The following is a 22,542-nucleotide window of genomic DNA, read 5'->3' as shown; positions in this document are numbered from 1 at the left end:
CCAAATGTTAGCAGGGATGGCTCTGCAGGACTGGACTGTCCTGTGGCTGGACTGAAGTGACCTGCAGGTTTAACACTGCTCTGGAGGACTGAAATGCTAGCATTGTGTACCAGGACGAGCCCTGCTTTATAGATTGTTGTTAGAAGAACATGATAAACATATTTTATGGGATTTTACAAGGTTTTAGGAAAGAGATTGCACATTGATTAATTTATGAAGGTGTGGTGGGTTGGATGCCAGGTGCCCACCAAAGCCGCTCTATCACTCCCCTTCTCAGCTGGACAGGGGAGAGAAAGTGTAACAAAAAGCTTGTGAGTTGAGGTAAGGGCAAGGAAGAGATCATCCAGCCATTACTGTCATGGGCAAAACGGACTTGACTTGGGGAAATTAGTTTAATTTATTGCCAATCAAAATCAGAATAAGGTAATGAGAACAAAACCCAAATCTTAAAACACCTTCCCCCCACCCCTCCCTTCTTCCCGGGCTCAACTCCCGATTTCTCTACCTCCTTGCCCCACCTCCCCAAGCAGCACAGGGGGACAGGGAATGGGGGCTGTGGTGAGTTCATCACACACTGTTTCTTCTGCTCCTTCTTCTTCAGATGGAGGACTCCTCACACTCTTTCTCTGCTCCCACAGGAGGCAGTCCTCCATGATCTTCTCCAATGTGAGTCCTTCCCACAGGCTGCAGTTCTTCACAAACTGCTCCAGTCTGGGTCCCTTCCATGGGATGCCGTCCTTCAGGAACAGACTGCTCCATCGTGGGTTCTCCGTGGAGTCACAAGTTCTGCCAGCAAACCTGCTCCAGCCTGGGCTCCTCTCTCCACGGGGCCACAGGTCCTGCCAGGAGCCTGCTCCAGTGCGAACTTCCCATGGGGTCACAGCCTCCTGAGGTATCCCCCTGCTCCAGCATGGGGGTCCTCCATGAGCTGCAGGTGGAGATCTGCTCCACCATGGAACTCCATGGGCTGCAGGGGGACAGCCTGCCTCACCATGGTCTTCCCCATGGGCTGCAGGGGAATCTCTGCTCCGGTGCCTGGAGCCCCTCCTGCCCCTCCTGCTTCACTGACCTTGGTGTCTGCAGGGTTGTTTCTCTCACGTATTCTCACTCCTCTCTCTGGCTGCAGTTGCTGCGTGCCAGTTTTCCCCCTTAACTCTGTTACCCCAGAGGCACTACCACTGTCGCTGATGGGCTTGGCCTTGGCCAGTGGTGGGTCCATTGTGGAGCCGGCTGGCATTGGCTCTGTCGGACACAGGGAAAGCTTCTAGCAGCTTCTCACAGAAGCCACCCCTGCAGCCCTCCCCAATACCAAAACCTTGCCACACTAAACCCAATACAGAGGGTAATAAAAGATCAAGGAGCCTACTATGATTACAGTTTGAAGTCACCAAAACTTTTTCATTTATTTTGATTATTCCTTGACCCATTCTAAAACATCTTTCCTGCAGATAAGTGTCCTGCACACTTTCCTCCCAAAATAGAGCAGCAGCTGCTCTATTTGCCTTTCTGCAACCCCACAAATCTCCTGCTGGAATAGGAGGTAAGATGCAGCAGTTTCCTGCACAAATTAATTGCAGACATTTCAGCTGCTGAAGTAATTGCCTGTGGAAGAGACAGCATGTAATTTGAGAAAGAATTTTGCCTTCCCTACTGTGTATAGTAGAAACCTGCTTGGCACATATGCCCTGTGCTGGGAACTCAGGAGGCCTGGGGAGTATGGCTGCACCTGCACTCTGTAATCTCTGTATGTTCACATCATCCTTACACAGGCCTGCTCACTCATCACTTCTTTCACCTCAGTCATGCTACTGAAGATGCTGCCATACTAAACTTTTATTCTGAGCTGTTTACAGTCCCTGATCATTTTGTGTCAGTAATGTTATGGGTCTGGTTCAGTAAAAAAAGAATTGCTGTAAATATCATGAAAAGGTTTTGCTCCTCTTCCTCTTACTATTTATTCTATATATCTGATCTCAGGAAAGTTACCAGGAATCTTCCAGAGAGCACAGCTGGGTGCTGGAGATGATATGTGCAGGGAGACATAAAAACCATGCAGTGGCCCTGCCTCTGTATTAAAGGATAATATAGTTGTGTGTGACATGGGAAATCATAGGCCAAATATTGACCACTGCATCCTATGTAGATTTTGCTGAGATGATTGGCTTTGATTGCCAACTGGTGGCCAGAAACTATCTCTGACTCACTCATTCCCTAAGGCCACCCACCTGGTGGCTCAGAGGCACTGGTGTAGGCAGATTGCTTGCGGTTGCAGCAATGCTCTAGACAGAAGTTAAGCAAACATCTCCTGCCAACACAGAATGGTCTATCCTGATCCCATTTTATTGGTAGACTTGTATTAGGTAAAAAATTAGATAAGCTCCATGTGCTGCGGTACTAATATGTCATGTATATTTATACAACCCCTTCTACTGGGAGAGTGCAAGCATCAGGGTTTGACAGTAGTTTGTGGAAATCTGTTGGGACGGCAGGTAGGAGGAATTATTTCCAAACCATCCCTCCGGTGACTTCTGCTAACAGACTCATCAACTCACTGCAGTAAATTGGCCAAGAACCCCAGTGGGAGGTGAACTTTGAGATGCTTGTGGATGGGGCTGGGATTGCCTTACTGAAGAAAAATATAGCTCTAGCGAGTCCCATGAAGACTGGTGTTTGCTACTTATGGCCTCTAGGTACTCTGATGAAACCAACCTTCCTGGGATATCTGAGTGATTTGCTGATCATCTGGAGTAGGGAGGATGTGGCAGGGGAAGGATTTCTCCATAGCACATGATCTAGCATGCTGCCTACCTAGCAAAGCTGCCTGGCTGCAAAGGAGAACCAGGTAGGAGTTAAAAGGTGTGAACGCTTGTTCTTTGGCTGTCAGGCTGACAGAAGACTACCTCAAGAATTCCAGTGTTATGGAAATCAGTGCCTGAAGATAGCTTGCAGGAGAGCAAGCCTTGAGGTAGTCTTAATACAACCTTAATACATACAAGAAGTGGTGGTGTCAATAAAAGTCTTGTGGGAGAAGAGGCTGCTTTTTGAGCTTCCTTTGATTGACTTTGCTTTCAGACTCCCCTCACTTGTTTTTATAACATTGGAACAAACTTTGATAACTTAAAATGCTGGCCTGGAGCACAGAAAACTGGTGAAACATGGTCAGGAAAGAAAGTACAGTGCTACTGTTTTCCCCTGGCTGGTGACCACTCCTTCTCTCCATCACTGAGGCTGTTGGCAGCTTGGATTGTCCTTGTTCTTGTAACAAAGATTGCTGGATAGGACGAGAATTGAGCAGCAAAAAGGCAGACAAGACCTCAGCTTTGCAAGACCATGTTTTAAGGATCAGTCTAGACTAAGGGGTGAGCACAGCCAGCATAGGAAACCTTCTCTGCAAAAAGCTTCACAAATCTTGCAAAATACACAGCCTTGTGCTCCTCTCCCCATTTCCAGATTGCAGTCTGTGGCTGGTGGAATGGAATCCTGCTCATGGGAGGCTTCTGTCGAGCTCCTTCACCTACCTCATCCTCAGCAGTGGCTGAGAAGAACCTTACACCTCTGCTGGTGCCAATTGCTGCTAGGGGTGAGGAAGAGGAGCAGCATGGTAGTGGTGTGTGCCAGTTACCAGCTATGAGAAGAGAGGAGGTGCAAAGCACCTTATTGGGTACCCTAAAACCTGTCTGAAGCCCCTGTATGGCAGCTGAGGGCTACATGATACTCAAGCTAGTTCATTCACAGATCACTCTAGTACTTAAAAGTCACCACATTACCACAGGATACATTGACATGTGCTGCTGGTGCCTGAACTCATCCTGTATGTCTTGGCATGTTGATGGCTTGCCTATGGTTATTTTTTTTCCTCTTGTGAGTAGTAAGAAGTACAGATAACTAGCTGGGGTTCATGGAGTGGTTCATATTAATGTGTGTTGTCCCCAGGTCTCTCAGAGTGTAATCTACAAAAATCAATTTAATTGCTTTTGTGCCAGCACAGGCCCAGTTCAAGACTTGGCTTTCACAGCCAAACTGAAGCGGTAGAATGCTAATCGGTCTTCTGTTCACAGTAGGCACCTATCACTTTTCTTTGTACTGAAACCTAAACTGAGTCACCCAAACTTCTTCAGTTTGCAGAACTGGACCTGAAATTTCACAAACCCAAGCTCTCCCTCTGAATTATGCCGTAGCATTTTCTAGCCAAAACTGCCACAAAATAGGATGCAAAGTAAAACACAATTGAGAGAGGAGAGGTGTTTGCCACCTGCCTGATTTTAAACAGGGGTCCACCTGGTGAGAAGGTCTAGTACAGTTCAGACGTATTCTTGTTGCACCACAGTGATTTTCCTATCTCTGCTTCAAACCACCCTCTATGGTCTTTTTCAGTGAAGGAAGAATGTGCTACTCTGCTCCACAAAAGCTACTTATAGCAATGTTCATGGTACTGGAGGGCTGTCAGCTTTGCTAAGTGGTTGGGCAGGGGGGAAGCAGGGACTCAAGATAAGAATAGTACATGAAATCTTAAATTTGATGGGCCTGTCAGGGAGGAAATTACAGCTTGGAGGAGGAAAAGTGGTTGTGTTTTGAATTTTCTGTAGTAAATATAAAGTCTGGGGGTTTTGGCGGTGAGGAGGCAGTTCCACCAGGAATGTGTAAAGCTTTGTTTGGGACATGCCTGTCACAGCTGTTTTTCATTATAAGAGAGCAAAAGGAGGACTTGGTGACAAGGAACCCTCATACACTGTGGTACAGCTGGTGTAAAAGATGCAGGAAGGCAGGCAGGGATGAGTGTGGAGGGAAAGGGGGTAGAGCCAGGAAGATACTGGAAATCACTTAAACAGCTTGGGTGGTACCTGATTAAATTTGGCATAGAGTTGCCCTTTCCTCCCCATCTTCACTGAAACAACAAATTGTTGACCTCACCTGGCAGTAACAGTTCCCAGCTGTGCCAGAGGCTGGGCACTTGTCTTTTTATGGTCTGTGCTTAAGAATATGTTGCTTGCTTTTTAAATTGTATTTTAAATTATGCTCTCAGGCCAGCTTGAATTTGTACTGTGGAAGAAATGCTAGTATTTATGGCTGCTCTGCTGAAGTTCTGCAAAGATTTCTGCCAGAGGGAGTGGGTAGAAGGGGAGGTGAGGGATGTGCAGAAGAGGTCTGCAAGTCCAATCTAGAAATGTGTTGGCACACAGGCATGCACCATCACCTGCTGTTCACAGGAGGCAGAAAGGTGAAATAACATGTTCAGGGCCCCACAACAGGCTGCTGTCAAAGCACAAGCAGTGCAGCCATGTCTCAGCCCTTCCTGTTCGACTCTGCACTTCTCTGGCTAAGCTGTTCTAGCCATCCCCTGGTCCTCTGTGTGGAACATCAGCTTCTTTTTCTGCAGGATGTGTCCATGTAAACCGAATGCAATTTGGAATGAAAATAGAAGGCAGATACACATTTATCCTTTTCTTCCCATCCAGGCTACTGAGGAGGTTTGGTGCTGTTACCAGTAATGCCACCAGTGATGTGTTTGGCAAAGGGGCACCAGAAATGACAATGCTGCAAAGGATGTCCTGGTCTCACCTTCAAGGCAAACTCTTAGCGCATCATCCTAGTATTGGAACAAAGTCATCCAGCAGGGCTGACACTGAGACACTCTGTAACAGTGTGCTGAGCTGTACAGTGTCCCCTGGATGGGACCCCTGTTTGCCAGCTCCTGTACAGCTGCTCCACTGGAGTTCTGCCTGTGAGCCATCCTCATCTCACCAGGCTTGGACTGGCATAGGCTGTTGGAAGGACCTTCCCCAAGGGAAAAAGGGACATTTCCAGATAGTGGAATGGGGCCAGCTATCCTAATGCTGTGAATACCCAGCAGCTGGGCTTGTGTTTCTCAAGCGTGACCCCCAGGACCAGTCTGTCCATACTTAGCGTACTGAGATGTTTAAGAAATCCAGCTGTTTATTTCGATGCTTATCTGGCTGCCAGTCTAACTCAAATACCTGGTCTCAAGAAGTGAATGCTGAAGCACTTCTGAAAGTTGCTGTTTCAAGAAGTCACTCTTGGATCGCTGTTTTAGTGTGGCTATCAGACTGTGGTTTATAAGACATCTAGCTCGTAGTTGCCTGGGCAGAGGTGAGAACGAAGCTGTTCTCCTATGGATCTGTCATTTATAAGTGGAATCTTTAGTGCCGACTAAGAGAAGCTCTGTTCTGAAAAATTACCTAGATATGGGACTACCATAATGGGTCTTGTCCTGTAGTTCAGGTCCTGCCTCTCTCCCTTCCCTTTCATGGCAATACTAGTAAGGTTTCTCTCCTCAACTAGCAATCTATTTCTATGAAACTTGTGCAAATTTGGTACCTTTGAGCCCTCTTTTCTTCTGTCAAGACTGACAAACAGATTTAAAAGATTTCATGAGGAAAGAGAAAATGATGACTAAAAGACAGGCACAGGTAGAGCATTGTCACTTAAACTAAAAAGACAATTCTGTTTCTGACCACCTATGGCCATTTAAGAGGGCCATGATGCTCCTTGGATTGTGTGTGTAACATATCAGGATGTTTCACTTTACTCTTCTTAATTGACCTCCTAATTTAAAGGAGAGGGTGAATGATTTTTGCTTCTTCTCTAAGTAAGACTCTTAGTTAGCACTGATAATATCCCACCATACAGGAATACCAAGTTACTGATGACCTTGGTCTTTGAATTAAAAGCTGTTTGTTCCCACCTCTTCCAGAAGGGATTGTGCCCACAATTTGTAAATTCTTTCAAAGTCCTTTTAGATGCTTTCTTACAGTTACGGAGCAAATAAAGGAGAGTTCCTAGTGTGGACAGCAGGGAAATAGAGCTAGAAGCTGGCCTGCTCTCTCTGGACATGTGGGTGTGATAATGGGGAGCAGGGTAGCTGATGACTAACCCCGGGCAGTGCCAGAAAGCCAGCCTGATGACCACTACTCCTACCAAGGGTCTGTTGTTGGCTTCTTATGATGACATGGCACCAAGAGCCTGGGCCAGAGGCACTCATGGAGCCAAAGTAAATATTTAAGTAAAGGCTGATAAGCACAGACTACCTCTCTAACATCATGGGTTTCTCAGAACTTTGAGTGCTAAGAACTTGAGCTTTTTTCATTTCTGCCATAACAGCAAAGTCAACTGCTCAGACAACCTCCTTCTTCCCTCCCTCTTTTTCCCCATCCCTCCTCTTCCAACTTTTTTTCCCTAGGTCTCAAATCACCATTATTAATCACTTGCAAGAGCTAAAAATAAAGGGGAGAAATGGGAACAAGTATTCTACTTCTCACATCCAGATAGTTTGGGCTGGAGCACAAGGTAAGCAGTAGGCTTTGTGTCCTCACCTCTGGCAAAGACAGTGCAGAGAGGATGTGCCAGTCATTTTGCCAGAAGAGTGGGTGGTGATAAGGTATTGCTGAATTTCAGGAGGATAGCTTGGGAGCCTGGCTGTTGTTTCTCTAGGTGTCTCTTCCTTTTGGCTCCCCACACAGGTTGAGAACAAGAGCAGGTCTGGCTCCTGCTTCCCAGTCAGCTGAAATGCCACAGGATGTGGCTTCTCTATTTTTCTTCTCTAGTCCTCCAGGGACGAGACCTTCATATTCCAAATACAGCCACTTCAGAGAGCAGGCACGGGCAGATTTCCCCACACCCACCTCTCTGAGCTGAGTGACTTGCATGGTCTCCTTTTGACCAAGCAGCAGTACACTGAATCCTTTCCACAGCTTCTTGATAAAGTTAACTGCCATAGATTTAGCTATCACTTGCTGCCTTTTAATTTCAAATCATTCACAGGCTAAGACATACTTTTTAGTTCAAAAACGAGGAGTCCTAATATTTTATACCAAGTAGACTCATGGTCATATTTCAGCATGCAGTTTTTAGAGGCTTGGAAATAAACATTTGTTTTTTCTCAAAACCAAACTACTTAATAACCTGTTACAGCCTACGCTTACTAATGCTCAGACACAGAGCTATTGCCCCTTTATAGATGGTTTTTTTTTTCCCTGGCATGCCTTCTTGAGGTGTTTTTTTTCAGTCTTCGCAGATAAAGTGCAAGCTCTTTGTTTGCAAGTAGCCACTTTAAACTTTCCACTCAGGATAGTTCCTGAGCTATGGTATTTTCTCACAATAATAACAGATGTCAGCATGGCTTCTCTCGTGGCATAGACATTATACAGCAGAACAGTATTGCCCACTGTGCCCATTCATATGAGCTGGCAATGCATCCTAAAAGTCCTCTAAGCACATAAAAGAAGGTAAAGATAGACTGTGACTTTAATGTGAAGAAGTTTTTGCTGGCCTCACTGATGAACTGAGGGAACTAGTGTGTAGCTGTTACGTAGTATACTTTACTGGTGGACTTGAAAGCATTTCAGAGGAAAGCAAGATAAATTCCCACCCTTTTATAGGTGGGAAAACCAAAGCACATGGAAAAGTCATTCAGCAGATCAGCTGCTGAACTGAGAATACAACCAGAATACAAGTGTCCAGCCTCTCAGACCATGCCCTACTCATTAAGTGATGTTGCCTCTATTTTCATTCCCTCCCTATCCAAATCTGCCTGCTGGTGTCAGGTCTCCCATTACATGAACATTACGTGGACCTCCCTGGCATTTCCCAGAACAGCCCTGCTGCAATGCTTACTGGGAGGCCTCACTGGTTGAGGCATTGGCACAAAATTGCCTCCTGTCCAAGCTGGGTACAAATACACAATTAGACATATATGTGATTCCAGGGCAGCATTGGAGACTGTCCTGCTGAGTCTGTGCTGCTGGTTGCATAGGATTTGAAGAGCAGCTGTGGAAGAAGGGGGCGAAGACCTAGTGTACAGACAATGAACAGCTTTGGGAGACGGGAAGCCTGAAATTACATGGAAAGAGTGTGTGCCATGCCTGGATGGAGATCCTCTCACCTCCCTTCTCTTAGGGAAGTTTGCTGCCTCCCTGGGGCCTTGGTTAAGGACATCACTAGGAAACTTCGTAGCCTGGTGCGGCCCTCAGAGTATTACCCACTACTGCTCCTCCATGTGGGTGTAGATGAACCTGCAGCTCACAGTCTAAGAGTGACCAAAAGAGACTTCAGGGCCTTGGGACAGTTGGTAACGGAATCTGGAGCACAGGTTATTTTTTTCCTCCCTCCCTCCTGCCTGTTGCAGGCAGCAACATGGGGGGGAACAGACGGGCCCAGTGTACTAATGCATGGCTCCATGACTGGTGCCACCACCACAATTTCAGGGTTTTTGGTGGTGGGATGGCCTGGCTTACTGACATCAGATGGGATTAACCTTTCTCAAAGGGGGAAGGAGGATATTTGCTCGCAAGCTAGTGGGGCTTATTACTTAGCGGAGCTTTAAACTAGAATCTAAGGGGGACGGGGATAATATCAGACTTACCCATGACAAGCTGTGGGATGACACATCAAGGTTAGAGGGATGGGGTGCTAGTGAGGCCCCTTATCCTGTTGCACCAGAGAAAGACCTCAAAGGAACTAAAGGGGGTTCCTCTAAGAGGGTGACATGGACGACAGCCCAGCTGAAGTGCCTCTACACCAATGCACACGGGCAACAAACAGGAGGAGTTGGAAGCCACTGTGCTTTTAGAAAGCTATGACCTGGTTGCCATAACTCAAACTTGGTGGGATCAATCGCATGACTGGAATGTGGCTATCGATGGCTACAGGCTGTTCAGAAGGGACGGGCGAGGAAGAAAGGGTGGTTGTGTTGCCCTTTACGTCAAGAAATGGATAGAGTGTGAAGAGCTGTCTCTGAAAAATAGCCACAAGCAGGTCAAAAGCTTATGGGTAAGAATCAGGGACCGAGGCAACAAAGGGAACCTTGTGGTTGATGTCTACTACAGGCTGCCAAATCATCATATTTCCCTTTTTCCAGTCACGAGAGATTTCACCTGACTGCCATGACTTTTCAAATATGGAGAGTGGCTTAGCAACTACATCAGCCAATTTCCTCAGGACTCTGAAATGCATCTTGTCAAGTCCCATAGCCTTATGCATGTTCAGGTTCCTCAGGTGGTCATGAACCTGATCTTCTCTTACAGTGGGAGGGACTTGCTCCTCCAGTCCCCATCTTACAATCCATTGACTCAAGAGGTGTGGGAACAGAAGTAAAGACTACTATTGAAGACTGAGGCAAAGAATTTGTTGAGTACCTCAGCTTTGTCTTCATCTGCTGTTACCAATTTGCCAGTCTTGCTCATCAAGGGGGGTGTGCTTTCTTTGACCTTCCTTTTCTGGCTGACATACTTATAGAAGCCCTTCGATTATTCTTTGCATCCCTTGCCAAGTTCAGTCCCAGCCATACCTTGGCCTTCCTGACCCCATCCCTACACAACTGAGCAGCCTCCCCTACTCATCCCAGGTCTCCTGTTTCCACTGCTGTGCATTTCCTTCTTGCACTTTGGTTTGCCCAGCAGGTCTTGACTCAACCATGCCAGCCTCTTGCCTTACTTTCCTGATTTCTTAAACCTCAAGAGCAAGAGCTCTTACACTGTATGGAAAGCATCCTTAAAATCAATGGAAAGCATCCTTAAAGATCTGCCAGCTTTGTTCTGCTCCCTCATCCCTGAGGGCAGTTTCCCCGGTGGTGCTATTGACTAACTCCTTGAACAGCTGGAATTTTGCTTTCCTAAAATTCAGTATCCTGACCTCAATCTTCACCTGTCCCATATCCCACAGGACTGCGAACTCCACCAGTGCATGACCACTGCAGCCCAGGCTGCCTCCAATCTTGGCGTTGACAATTAGCTCACTTGTTTTGGTGATTAATAGGTCCAGTATTGCATCTTCTCTGGTAGGTCTGTCCATTACCTGTCTTAAGAAGTTATCCTCAATGCATTCCAGGAGTGTCCTGGATTGCCTACAGTTCACTGTGCTACTTTTCCAGCAGATGTTGGGGTGGTTGAAGTCCCCCAGCAGGCTGAGAGCCCTGATAAAGACTTTCAAGACTTTCTCTTCTGGACACTAGAGGTTTGTAAAGTGCAAACTGTGTGAAGAACTGAACACATGCTAGGAGTGGAAAATCCAGCCCAAAAACAATTTTATAAGAATTAATGGTGAGACGGTAGAGAAGTTCACAACACAGTGTTGTTGTGTTTGCTTATCACTGTGGATGTAGTCCAACCTGATCAGTTCCCCCACACTGTTTGCAACACAAAGTCAACAGCCATCTGCTGTCACATGGGAGTTTGAAACTGAAATTAACTCTAAAGTAAAACCAGGTTTTGTAGTTCTATGTGACTAGAAGTTTGTTAATTATATAATTAATCTTGGTCTCCCTACAAAAGAAAATATATACTCTTTAAATAGTGTTGACTGACCAACAGGACCTCAGGTTTTGCCTTCTCTAGACCTCTAGCTTATTGTGAATTACGACTCTTCCAGAAATAGCAGTCATCCTTATGATAGCTAGATAGTGTCCATTGCAGTGAGTCCCTTATCACTGACCAGAGTTCCCACGAGCTGCTGAAATAGTTCTGATTTTGTTGAAAGCGCTATTGCTGCCAGGCCAATGTGCTCTGTCCAAAAGGAATTAGAGAGAAAATGCTAATTATTTGAAAAGCACAAATCGTGAGAAGTAATTAATGATGAAAAAAGCTTTTCCACAATGAAAAGTGCTACAAAAACTTCCTATAAAATCGTAGGTGTTAGCTCGGCTACGTGAAGCTGCGGTTTCACTAGTGATGCTCACCAATGCTGCCATCTACAGGTTGTTATTCTCTGTGCCGGGCCGTCAGGCACACTTCATGCTCTTGCACCATGATAGAAGTAACTTCATTTGTCTGTACAGGCAGAGTTTCAGTCATCTGATTTGCCACACAGCAAAATCAGTATAGGCATATTTATATATTCTTGTATATTACGAAGTGCTGACCAGATACTGTTCAAGAGAATGTTAAATGCAATAACTTTTTGTGTGTATTGCTGTGTAGTAAAACACAAATCTTGTAGGAAGCTTTATCAGGACTCTGTTTTTGTTTCCCCGGTTACAGCTGTCTGGAACTTTCCCCCAGAGGTCACCTTCCTTTTTTTCCTCCCTTAACTTCCTTCTACTTTCTTTGGCAGCCAACTGGAGCAGTGTAATCCCAGCAAGAACCACTCTCAGTGCTGTCAGCAAGCAGATGGCAGGTAGAGTTCATGTAACAGATTGCATTCAGAATCAGTTTCGACATCCACCATTTTAATATCTAAATAGTCATGGGACTGAGCCATATCACAGGGCCTTTCCCACTGCATAAACGAAAAATTCCCACCTTGCCAGGACAGACCAAGTCTTGCCAGACATCTTAACAACCAACAAAAATTAGTCAGATGGTAACTAGTCGAGCATGGCTTCACTTCTGCTTACAACATTCTTTCTCCTGAGCAGCTTTCAAAGGTAAAAAAACTTATTTTTTAATGCTGAAAATGTCAAAGAAATTACCTCAGTCTGTGACCTTGCCTGTAATCTAGTTAACAGACCACCTTACCACCAGGTTGTTCAGAGATAGTATTTCTACATCTTCCAATACTACAGTACTTGACTTGGTGATGCTTTTAATGGTAGAAGTGAGCTTTGTCATTTAAGGTATGAATGAATATGATGGGCATGTACCAGTGCTAACAGATCACGGTGGTTTGCAATGTTTCTTCTGTACACTCAAGTGCTCACTGAAAAGGTAACCATACTACAAATGTTGCACACTCTGTGGCCTGCCACCCAGATTGTAACAGGTTACTATTATTGTACATACACCTATCAACCACAGTTAGTTGGGGTGTAAAGTGAGGCAGGACTCGGCTGTTGTATGAATAAATGTTGTGTTTATTCTTCCTTCAGAAGGACCTTTTCTTGGTCTACTTTGTACCCAGACGCCTGTGCAGTACAGAAATGCTTGAAGCAGTGCAGGGGCATGTAAAGATGCTACCCTAAATCACATCTTTTCTCCATGACCCATTCAGCATCCGTTCTTGCGTCCTCACTATCTCAAGGGCAGCTCTGTCTGATTAATTCTACATTTGGAGACAGCTTCTCCTGTCACCCTTTTTCCTGTGTCATTTAGGTCCCTGTAAGCTATGGAGAAAGGGGAGTGCCTTGCTTTACAAACAGGCCTGCTTTGTTGGTTACACAGATGCACCTTAGGCTAAACAATGACCTTGCAGTCTGGGGGTAAAGGAGGAGGAGAGGGCAGAACATTTTCTTGTTGCATTCAACTTTGTATTTTAATTTCTCTGTAAGAAAAGTATTTCACAACATCCTTCTCCATAAATTGGAGGATATGGATTTGATGGGTGGACTATTCAGTAGGTGAGGAATTGGTTGGGTGGTCACATTCAGAGAGTAGTAGTCAATGGCTTATAATGTTCAGATGGAGATCAGAAACAAATGCTGTCCTTCAGGGGTCTGTATTGGGACCAGTACTGTTTAATATCTTCATCAATGACAAGACAGTGGGATAGAGTGCACCCTCAGCAAGTTTGCAGGTAAAACCAAGACAAAAGCCAACCATGTCCACAGTTGCATCAAAAGAAGCATGGCCAGCATGTTGAGGGAGGTGATTCTGCCCTTCTACTCCACTCTGGTGAGACCACACCTGGAGTCTTGCATCCAGCTCTGGAGTCCTCAGCACAGGAAAGACATGGGCTTGTTGGAGCGGGTCCAGAGGAGGGCCACAAAAAAGATCAGAAGGATGGAGCACCTCTCCTATGAGGACAGGCTGAGAGAGTTGGTGTTGTTCAGCCTGGAGAATAGAAGGCTCCGCAAAGACCTTGTTGCAGCCTTTCAGTACTTAAAGGGGGCCTATGAGAAAGATGGGGACAGACTTTTTAGCAGGGCCCGTAGTGATAGGACAAGGGCTAATGGTTTTAAACTGAAAGAGGGTAGATTCAGACTAGATATAAGGAAGAAATTTTTCACCATGAGGGTGGTGAAACACTGGCACAGGTGGCCCAGAGAAGTGGTAGATGCCCCATCCCTGGAAACATTCAAGGTCAGGTTGGACGGGGCTCTGAGCAACCTGATCTAGTTGAAGGTGTCCCTGTTTGTTGCAGGGGGGTTAGACTAGATAGCCTTTAAATGTCCCTTCCAACCCAAATGATCCTATGATTCACTTACTTAGGGGTTTTTTTAGTGTTACTTCAATATTTACTTATCTCTGTGATGACTTCTTTAATTTTTGCTGTTGCTTCAGATTGCCACAGAAATACTGGCATTGCTTGTAATAAAAGATGGTCCTTCACAAGGAACATATGGTAAAGGAACTCTGAGGAGAGGACTCCTACTTTGAGACACTAAAGGTGGTAAGCTTCTCTTTCCTCTGCAACTGAATTTCCATGCCCCTTCAGAATATTTCCTCTCTTTGATATAGAAATTTGGTGTCTAATAAGTAGACATAAGGAGCAGCTCCAGTGGCAAGAACAGTTAATTTTACTAGCAGCTTTGCAAAGGTAGCCGTCATGGAGATTTTAAAGGGAAACTCTTGCTCGTACAGTGCAGGGAAATGTGATGACTGCTGTTCTGGTAGCTGTAGCAGGGAGTGTAGTTGTGACCAGAAAAGCATTCAGCGTCCAAGAATCACCACCAAAAAAGCCCACTGAACTATTTTTATGTTTTCAGAACTTTTTATGGTGACATCTCAAGCAGTGCTAGCCCCTGTTCCCGAGGTTGCTAGTCAGCAGGAGGCTTTGGGAACAGGCTCTTTACCCTTGCTGTCTCACTAACACAGAAAACCTTTAAATGTGTGAAATGATACCAGTAGGACATTTTTCATACATTTCTAATATTAGTTTTCCTATTGCAAACCTATGCGAGATATATCTCTCCTTAAACTCCCTCTGTCAGGAAGTTTCTGTCCTGTAGCACTCTGATCTGTTGGCTTGCAATGTCTCCAGATTTCCCTGTATTTGAGTTACTGGCATATGTGTCCTCTTTGTCCCTATTGGAGCAGAAGCTCTTGGCAGATGGACCCTGAGTATTGTGGAAAATCCCAAGCACTGGCAAATGCTGAAGGATTGTCGTTCTTTGTCTTTTTCCTTCTGTAGTCCCACCTAGATTAGTTGCAACATTTCCAACCTTTAAAATATAAATATTTGATAAAACCATTTTTTTTTTGCAAGCTCCCAGCCCTGTTTGTGACAGCCGTCATAGCCAATCTGGCTGGATTCATGACATGGCAAATGGCTGCACTGGAAATGATGGGATTGCAACTCCAGGTGTGGCACTGGAGCCCTGTCTATGCAGGAAAGTTTTCCAGCTTATATATAACGTAATGTAACATAATGTAACATAACATGTGCGTAATGTTCTCCAGTTATACCTATAATGCACCCATGCTCTTTCACATGGCTGCCTAGGCTCTGGAAGAGTAGCTTTCCTTGATATTTAAATTTATGTATAGAAAATCAAAACGCACCAAAGTTTGGTTTGCTTTTCGTTGTTACTTTTAGGAGTGTCTTAAAAGTAGCATACAAACCACAGGCTGAAAGATCACTTATTTTAATCTAAACTGAAAAAGTAGCTCCTTTTTGTGTCTGCATGGCAGATTGTGCTCGTTTAACTGTTCAGTTCATGTTAGAGTTTATCTGGGTAAGGGGCAGAAAGAAGAGGAAGAAAACTGCCATGTTGGCAAAGTTGGATTGCTGAGAAATTTTGGGGAATAATTACTTTGAACGAAATCTGCTATTACCCTTGTGCAATGCCAAGAAAACTGCATGATATAAACAAAGCTATTATTTGTCTTACTGTCACCTTCTCTATGGATAAGGAGGTGGTGATGGTAACACATTCCCACTGTGTCAGACAGTTTAATGAGGGACAGTGCAGTGATTTAGTTTTAAACATAAAGTATTATTTAGCATTAAGAAGCCACTTTTTTCAAAGCAGTGCCTAAAAGCTCCATGCAGTCTCAGGCCACTGTTGGGCTAGCTTGTCCTGAGAAGGATGTTCTGAACGGCAATGCATATAAAGGAAGAGTGAAAATATCACCTGAATGGGACAAATATGAGCACCTGATGTTGGAGGACAAACCAAGTGGTGTCTATAGAGTCTGTGACGGATGGACCTGGAGACTACACCCAGGTTTTCTGAAGCTTGTCCTGGTGAGTCCTTGGCCAAACCCATCCCGTGCTAAGATTATTTCAGATTTCTCCCCGGGAGGTGTAATCTTAACTGTGGCTGTTGTATGTACAAGTTTTTCTTAGCTGTCTATTTTTTGGAGGAGATAAGGGAACCTGTGTTCGGACAATGCTTTCTTCTATAATTTCTGACTCATTCTAGATTGCCTGTAAACATTTTCTCTTATGATACAGGGTGAGAAAGAATAGGGGTCCCTACATATATTTAGTTTGAGACTGCTTCCTAGCTGGAAGCTGGGAGAGGAAGTGTGAAGTGTATTTGAGACACAGGGAAAGGAAAATTATTTTGTCCTATGGCCTTAGAAGTGGAAAAGGAAGATGTTTTGATGCTGTCTTTGTTTCTCACTGTTCGCTTTACCTTCCCTTTACCAAAGAACACCCTCAGCCTATCCATGTCTAGTGACTTCATTTTGACTAAACAGTGCTGCCCCAGAGGAATAAAGATGCATGTCTTGGTACTGATATTCATCATGAAATAAACCTGGGTGTCATTTATAAGGCAGTAAATTCACTTTAGGAGCTTCTGCAGTTGTCATTAAATGTTAGGTCAGACAGCTCTGGCAGCTGGGAGAGAAGGATGCTGTAAACTGGGGTGGGAGGGAGAAATCAAGGAGGAGTAAACATGCAGAAAACATTTGGAGCATTTCAGCCAAGCCAAGTTTCCCAGCTGTAGTGGGATGGCTAGGTTATCCTGGAGGACATGTCTAGGTGCTCAGATACGGCTCGGCTCTTCCTTTTCACTCCTATGTCTCTGCATGTCCCTCCTGTCTCCATCAGTAATGGAAATGGCAGAATGCAAAAACTGGCCTGCTTACAGTTTGGCAGGGGCTCCCAGTCTGGATTTCTTCCTTTCTCACTTCCTAAGAGCCAGGCCCCAAATTTGCTGCAGCTTCCTTCACACTATACACAGAAAGGATGAAAATTAGGAAAATTATTCCCCCTGCTCCTTTTATAGTAGGAGAAACTGAGGAAATGCTAGACTGTGACTTCCCCAGGATTACTAAAGAAATCTTAAGTGAAATGGGTGAAATGGGGTATTGGCTCTATTTTTGCAGTCCTACTTGGGCACTATGAGCGTACAATAGTATGGAAGGGGATCCCTCTTTCTTTCATTAAGAGGAAGGGTAGGACCATGCTTTTGCTACCCAGATAAGTTTTTTGTTGTTTTTTTTTTTAACTGTTTTTTTTACTTTCTTACAGAAATGTATATATCAGACATTTCAGGAATGTCACAGCTTTGCCTTCCCTGGTTTTGCTGGAGGAATACTTGCAGGGCTGGAAAACAGGTGGAAGGCAGCTTTCTCAGCACATGGGTCAGACTTTTGGAATTGCCCAACTTCAGTTTCCTCAAAATTCCCCTACAACATATTAACTGAGTTTAAGATGGCATATTCTGGGTTGGAGTAATACTGCGTTCCCGCCTGCTACTAGATTTGCCATTGCTTTAGATCATGATTAATGTCTTTTTAGCAGAGGTGTTACGGTCAAAGTCCCAAAGATGCATTCTGGTAAGACTCTCTTCCCTAGTTGCCTGCCTCCATGGTGTGGTCTCTCTCCTCATTCTGTTTAGCTTTGAGTCTACCACCCAATCTGCTAATTGTGGTAGACCTAGTCAGGAAGGAAAGGGGGTACCAGGCAAGAATACTCCACTCTGAAAATGAACTTTTATACCAGATCTGTGCTGCAGTGAAGAACGAACTTCATACTTTCATACCACTTTCATGTGGTATGAAACTCTGCAGTTTATGCCTGTGAATAGTCATCCACTGCAGCAAGGTTGGCATGTGGCTCTGATCAGTCACCAGTGGATCTACCTGGTTTCAACATATCTTCTTATGGTGGGTACCTTCCTCTGAAAAATGTTCTATTTTGAAATCTCTCAGTCCAAATCCCTTTGTCAGTCAGTGTTGTCTTTATCTCTTTTAGCCTCATATAAAATATTGCTGCTTTCTCCTTTGTGGCTACCCACATGCTGCTATTTCTCCCTGTTGGTATAAAATGCTGCCAATCCTAAATTGCACATGCAGTTTGACAGGGTCAGATAGGGAGATAAACAAGCAACACTTGGATGAAGCAGCCATATTACATCCTTGTATGGGACCTGGGGCCCCAAGATACCAAGTGCTGCAGCTACCAGCTGAAAGAGAAGTTGCTGCTCCCCTCCAGCAGCCTTACGGGCAGGCTTATCCACCCCATGTGGCTTGATGCTGCCTTTGATGCTATGGGTAGGTCATCTCAGCAACCGGTCTCTGATCCTGTTAGGGCAAGGGGGAGGACGGGGCAGGGAATGCATTGCCCTGGTGGCAACAGGGACTCAGGTGGTGCCATTGATGCCATCACAGGACAGCCTGGCTCTCTGTGGAAGCACACAAACCAGTTTTGTGTATGGGTGCTGCTCTTCTTCCGAGCTGATGGGTGTTCGGGATATTGGTCTCTATGCACCATCGTTCCCCACTGCCTGCTGCAAGTGCAACAGTTTCCTGCGCCCTTTGTCTCTGACTTTAATTACCCCCAGATACCATGATGCCAGGTGTCCTGGTTTTAGCCAGGATAGACCTGGTTTTCTTCACAGAAGCTAGTGTGAGACTGTGTTTTGGATTTGGAATGAGAAACTGTTGATAATGTGCTGATGTTTTGGGTTGTTGCTGAGCAGTCAAGGACAGTCCAGTTTCTTGTGCTGGCCTGCTAGCAAGGAGGCTGGGGATGCACGAGGAGCTGGGAGGGGACACAGCCGGGACAGCTGACCCAGACTGGCCAAAGAGATATTCCCTACCATACGACGTCATGCCCAGGACATAAACTGGAGTTGGCCGGGGGGCGGAAATCGCTGCTCGGGGATGGGCTATCGATCACTGGGTGGTGAGCAATCGCTGTATTGGGCATCACTTGTTCTTGTACATTCCTTTGTTGGTATTATTATTGTTGTTTCCTTCTCTCTTTCTGTCCTATTAAACCATGTTTATCTCAACCCACAAGGTTTTTCTTCCTAATTTTCTCCCCCGTCCCACTGCGGGAGGGGGAGTGAGCGAGCGGCTGTGTGGTGCTTAGTTGCCGGCTGGGGCTAAACCACGACACCAGGGCTACTGGGTAATTTCCACAGTGCAGGAGGTTGGACCCATCAAAAGTAAAATCCAATCACTGTCTTCAACAAAGAAATCTTTCTTCCAGTTATTTGTCTGGTGTTGGGCAGGTTTTTTTTTAAACAGATGCAAAACAAAACTCTTATTTAGTTGGTGTTCACACAAAATTTTGTCATTAATGATTCACAGCAGCCCAGATTTGGGCTCCAGTTTATTACAGTTCATCTATCAAGAAAGACCAACTTCTGGTTTTCCTGTGTTCAAGAAAGTTGAGATTTTTCTAGGTTTTAAATGTCACCTAAAATGAGCCTTATTTAAAATACATATTCTTTATACATTAAAGTAGCAGCAAGACAAAGAAGAAAACTTTATGTCCTTTGCAGGTCAACTTTAAGGTCAGCACTATAAGCCTTTTGTAACTCCTTGAAATTTTAAACTGCTTTCTTAGCTAAGTTGAATACGACTGACTTTAAAAACAAACCAAAACAAACCACTACACCTTTTCCCCTTCTGAGGAAAGGAAGTCTGAGGTGAAGTCTGCAATGGAGTAACCAACACAACCTAAAACAACTCCTAAACATTCGATCCTGGTATTTAAAATGGGCACCAAGAAGAAATCTCAGCTGCTGCTGTAGCATCTACAGCAAGGCAGATAGATAGATAAATTAGTACATGGCACCTGAGGGACCTGGAACTCACTCATCTCTGAAATGAAATGAAACTTTTAAACTTAACATCCATTTGTTAAGTACTTACTTGTGATTTACAGCTCCTGCTCTGAGACTTGCAAAAATGGTCTAAGAGGATGCCAGGCAGACCCTTGTTTCCAGCTCTATACAAGGCCATCTAGCAACTTTTTTTCCTATTGTAGAACTTTTGTCAGCAGGAAGGAAAATGGAGACTCAAGTGGAAATTCTTGACTTTTATGCTGTTTCTTTTTATTCCTGCTAGGGACGTGGGGGCAGTATCTGATGTGTGAAAGGTGCAGGATGTTTCAGTGAGCTGGGTGCTGCTCAGCTCTCTGCAGCCTGTTCCCAGCACTGCAACGGCCTCCTGTTACGGAGCAGTTTCTGCCCTTTTCCTGGTGGTAATATGTTTATATGAGCAGGTGGCATGTTTAACAGGGGGAAAAAGGCAACAAATGTTGTCGTTGAATGCACCTTTCTTTGAAAAGTAATGTTTTGTAGAAGAGTAGTTGTATAAAACGTTTGTTTTTGTGGGAGGAGGAAAGCAAAAGCGAACCTCCATCTGGGAAGAAAACCACCACCCTTTTTCCTGGAGACAGAAAAAGGGGCGGGCATCCCCACACTTAACTTCTAAATCCACCAAAGAAAGGTTGCTTTTTGAACACGCAACGAGCCATCTTCTTCCGACCTTCCTGTCTGTTTTTGGAGTAATTGCTCTAAAAGGAACGAGAAAATAATAAAGAAGAAAACTCTGAAATCCCACCTCCTCGCACCCTCTCTGGCCAGGTGTACCCACGCGTGGGGTACGCTGCGGCGGGACGGTGCGCCGTCGGCTCCTCCCAGGGCTGCGGGTGCGAGCTGAGGATCCCAGCCCCCTCCCTGGCGGCGGCGGCGTGAGGAGGAGGAGGGTCGGCTCCAGCGCCTCCCCCCCTTCCCCGCCTCCCTCCTCGCCGAGCGCAGCGCCCCGAGCATGGAGCCTGCCTGAGACGCTCCGTGGGCTCCGGCAGCTGCTGCGGCTGCACAACATGGAGGCGGCGGCCCTGCCGCTCCCGCTGCTGCTGCTGCTGCGGCTCCTGGCCGCCTCGGTGCTGCGGTGCGAGCCGGGCTTGGCCGGGGGTAAGCTCGCCGGAGCGTCGTGGGGCCCGGGTCGGCGGGCAGGCGAGCGCCGCTGTCCCTTTTGTTGTCGGACTTGAGCAAACTTTCCCCCGCGCTCGGCCAGCAGGGCTGCGGGGCCCGCGGCGCGGGGAGGGGGGCGGGAGCGGGAGCGGGACGCTGCGGGGCATGGGCCGCGGGCCAGACTCCCGCGGTGGGGGAAGGAGGTGCACATGGACGAGACGGAGCGGGAGGAGGACGGAAGGCTGGATGCGTGTGTCGTATCGTGTCCGTCGCCCCCCCCCCCCCCCCCCCCGCGACTATTCCTCGTCGTCCTTCTTTTCTGCAAAAGGGGGGCATAGAAAGAGGAGGCCTCTCCTCCCCCTTCCTTCGGGACATGTCCCGCCGCGGGGATGAAGCGGTTTCCCCCCGGGGGTGGCTCAGGTAAACGCGTACAGTTGCAAAAAGAGAGACAAAAGTCGCCCCCCCCGTCCCCACTCCCGTCCTTCCGCGGTCTCGGGCAGGGATTTCTCTGGAGTTTGGAGAGGCGGGTGTCGGGTGTCGCTCATCAAACTCTTGGCAGGGCTAGGGAGGGGGCGGGGGACGGTGAGTGTGTCCCCCCAGCTCCGTTTTAAGGCTGTAGGCCGGGGGCGTTGGGGTGGCGCTGCGGTGGGAGCAACCGGCTGGCCCGGCTGGAGGCAGCGGCGGGCGGCGGCCGCCCCGGCCCGGCCCGGGGTGCGAATGCTCGGCCCGGGTCCAGCTCCGCGGGCGCTGCCGGAGGTGGAGGCCGGCTGCCCCGTGCCGGCGGAGCACTGGGTCCTTCGCTAACCCGCTTTCCGTCCCGGAGCCCTTTGCTTTCCCCTTGCAATACGGTTTTTAAATAAATGTGCTAATTCTTTAAAAGCACAAATAAACGGAGGCTGTGCACTGCCTGTAGCATCCGTGGGGAGAGAGCCAGGGTCTCTGGGGTTCCCCATCCTTTCTCCCTGACACGCTGCTTTCGTCCCGACTTTGTATCGCCAAAGATGGGGGGTTAGCGCTGCATGTTTGAGACTTCTGGTTTGTTGTTGCTGCTGCACCTGGTCTGCCTGAATACATCACCCCGGTGCTTCAACAACCTGAAGCCTAGTTGTTGCGATTTCCTAGGTAGTTTAGAAAACTCGGCAGTGTGGCCAAGGCCGTCAGAACATCACCTCAGGGCCTCTTTTATTAGGCCACCCACCTTTTCAAACTGTCTGTAATTATTAGAACTGTCATTTAGAGCGAGAGAACTGATCGTTTTCTGCTGGCGTCATCGTTCTATATTTTTAGTTGGAGCTCTGTGTAGGTGTGTGTTACGTATTGCTTATTCTGTAAGGATTATATGAAAAAGATGCCCTTCGCATCTCAGGATGCACCTTCTCTATAGACATTGCCTCAATCTTTTAAAAACGTTTTAGAAAACCTGAAGTATGGCTTGTTCCTTCCTGAACACTTATATTTGCGTGAAGATGTTCACGTTCCTACTTGACTAAATGAAGCTATGTAGCTTTAGGGGGAAAAAGATCAACTTATAGGAGTCTTAAATGAAAAGA

The 22,542-nt window shown here is 46.3% G+C and overlaps 1 protein-coding gene across 3 annotated transcripts in view; it reads left to right on the top strand.

Annotated features, from left to right (window-relative positions):
- Positions 1 to 22,542, top strand: part of LRP5 (LDL receptor related protein 5) — a gene marked incomplete at its 3' end in the record, with an annotated part of 207,127 nt that overhangs the window by 28,915 nt on the left and 155,670 nt on the right. For 2 of the 3 annotated variants that reach the window (XM_082000559.1, XM_082000558.1), the window contains exon 1: positions 20,847 to 20,992. The exons of the other annotated variant lie outside the window; for it this stretch is intronic. In XM_082000559.1, the coding sequence (XP_081856685.1) occupies positions 20,902 to 20,992 (91 nt within the window). In that variant the 5' untranslated portion in view covers positions 20,847 to 20,901. Of the gene's footprint in view, positions 1 to 20,846; positions 20,993 to 22,542 lie in introns of those variants that run through there. 3 annotated transcript variants of the gene reach the window in all.

This window comes from Phaethon aethereus, assembly GCF_964289735.1.
Source record: "Phaethon aethereus genome assembly, chromosome: 5".
Classification (NCBI taxonomy): domain Eukaryota; kingdom Metazoa; phylum Chordata; class Aves; order Phaethontiformes; family Phaethontidae; genus Phaethon; species Phaethon aethereus.
The sequence above is the reverse complement of the archived record's forward strand: the minus strand, read 5'-3'. Positions and strand labels throughout refer to the sequence as shown.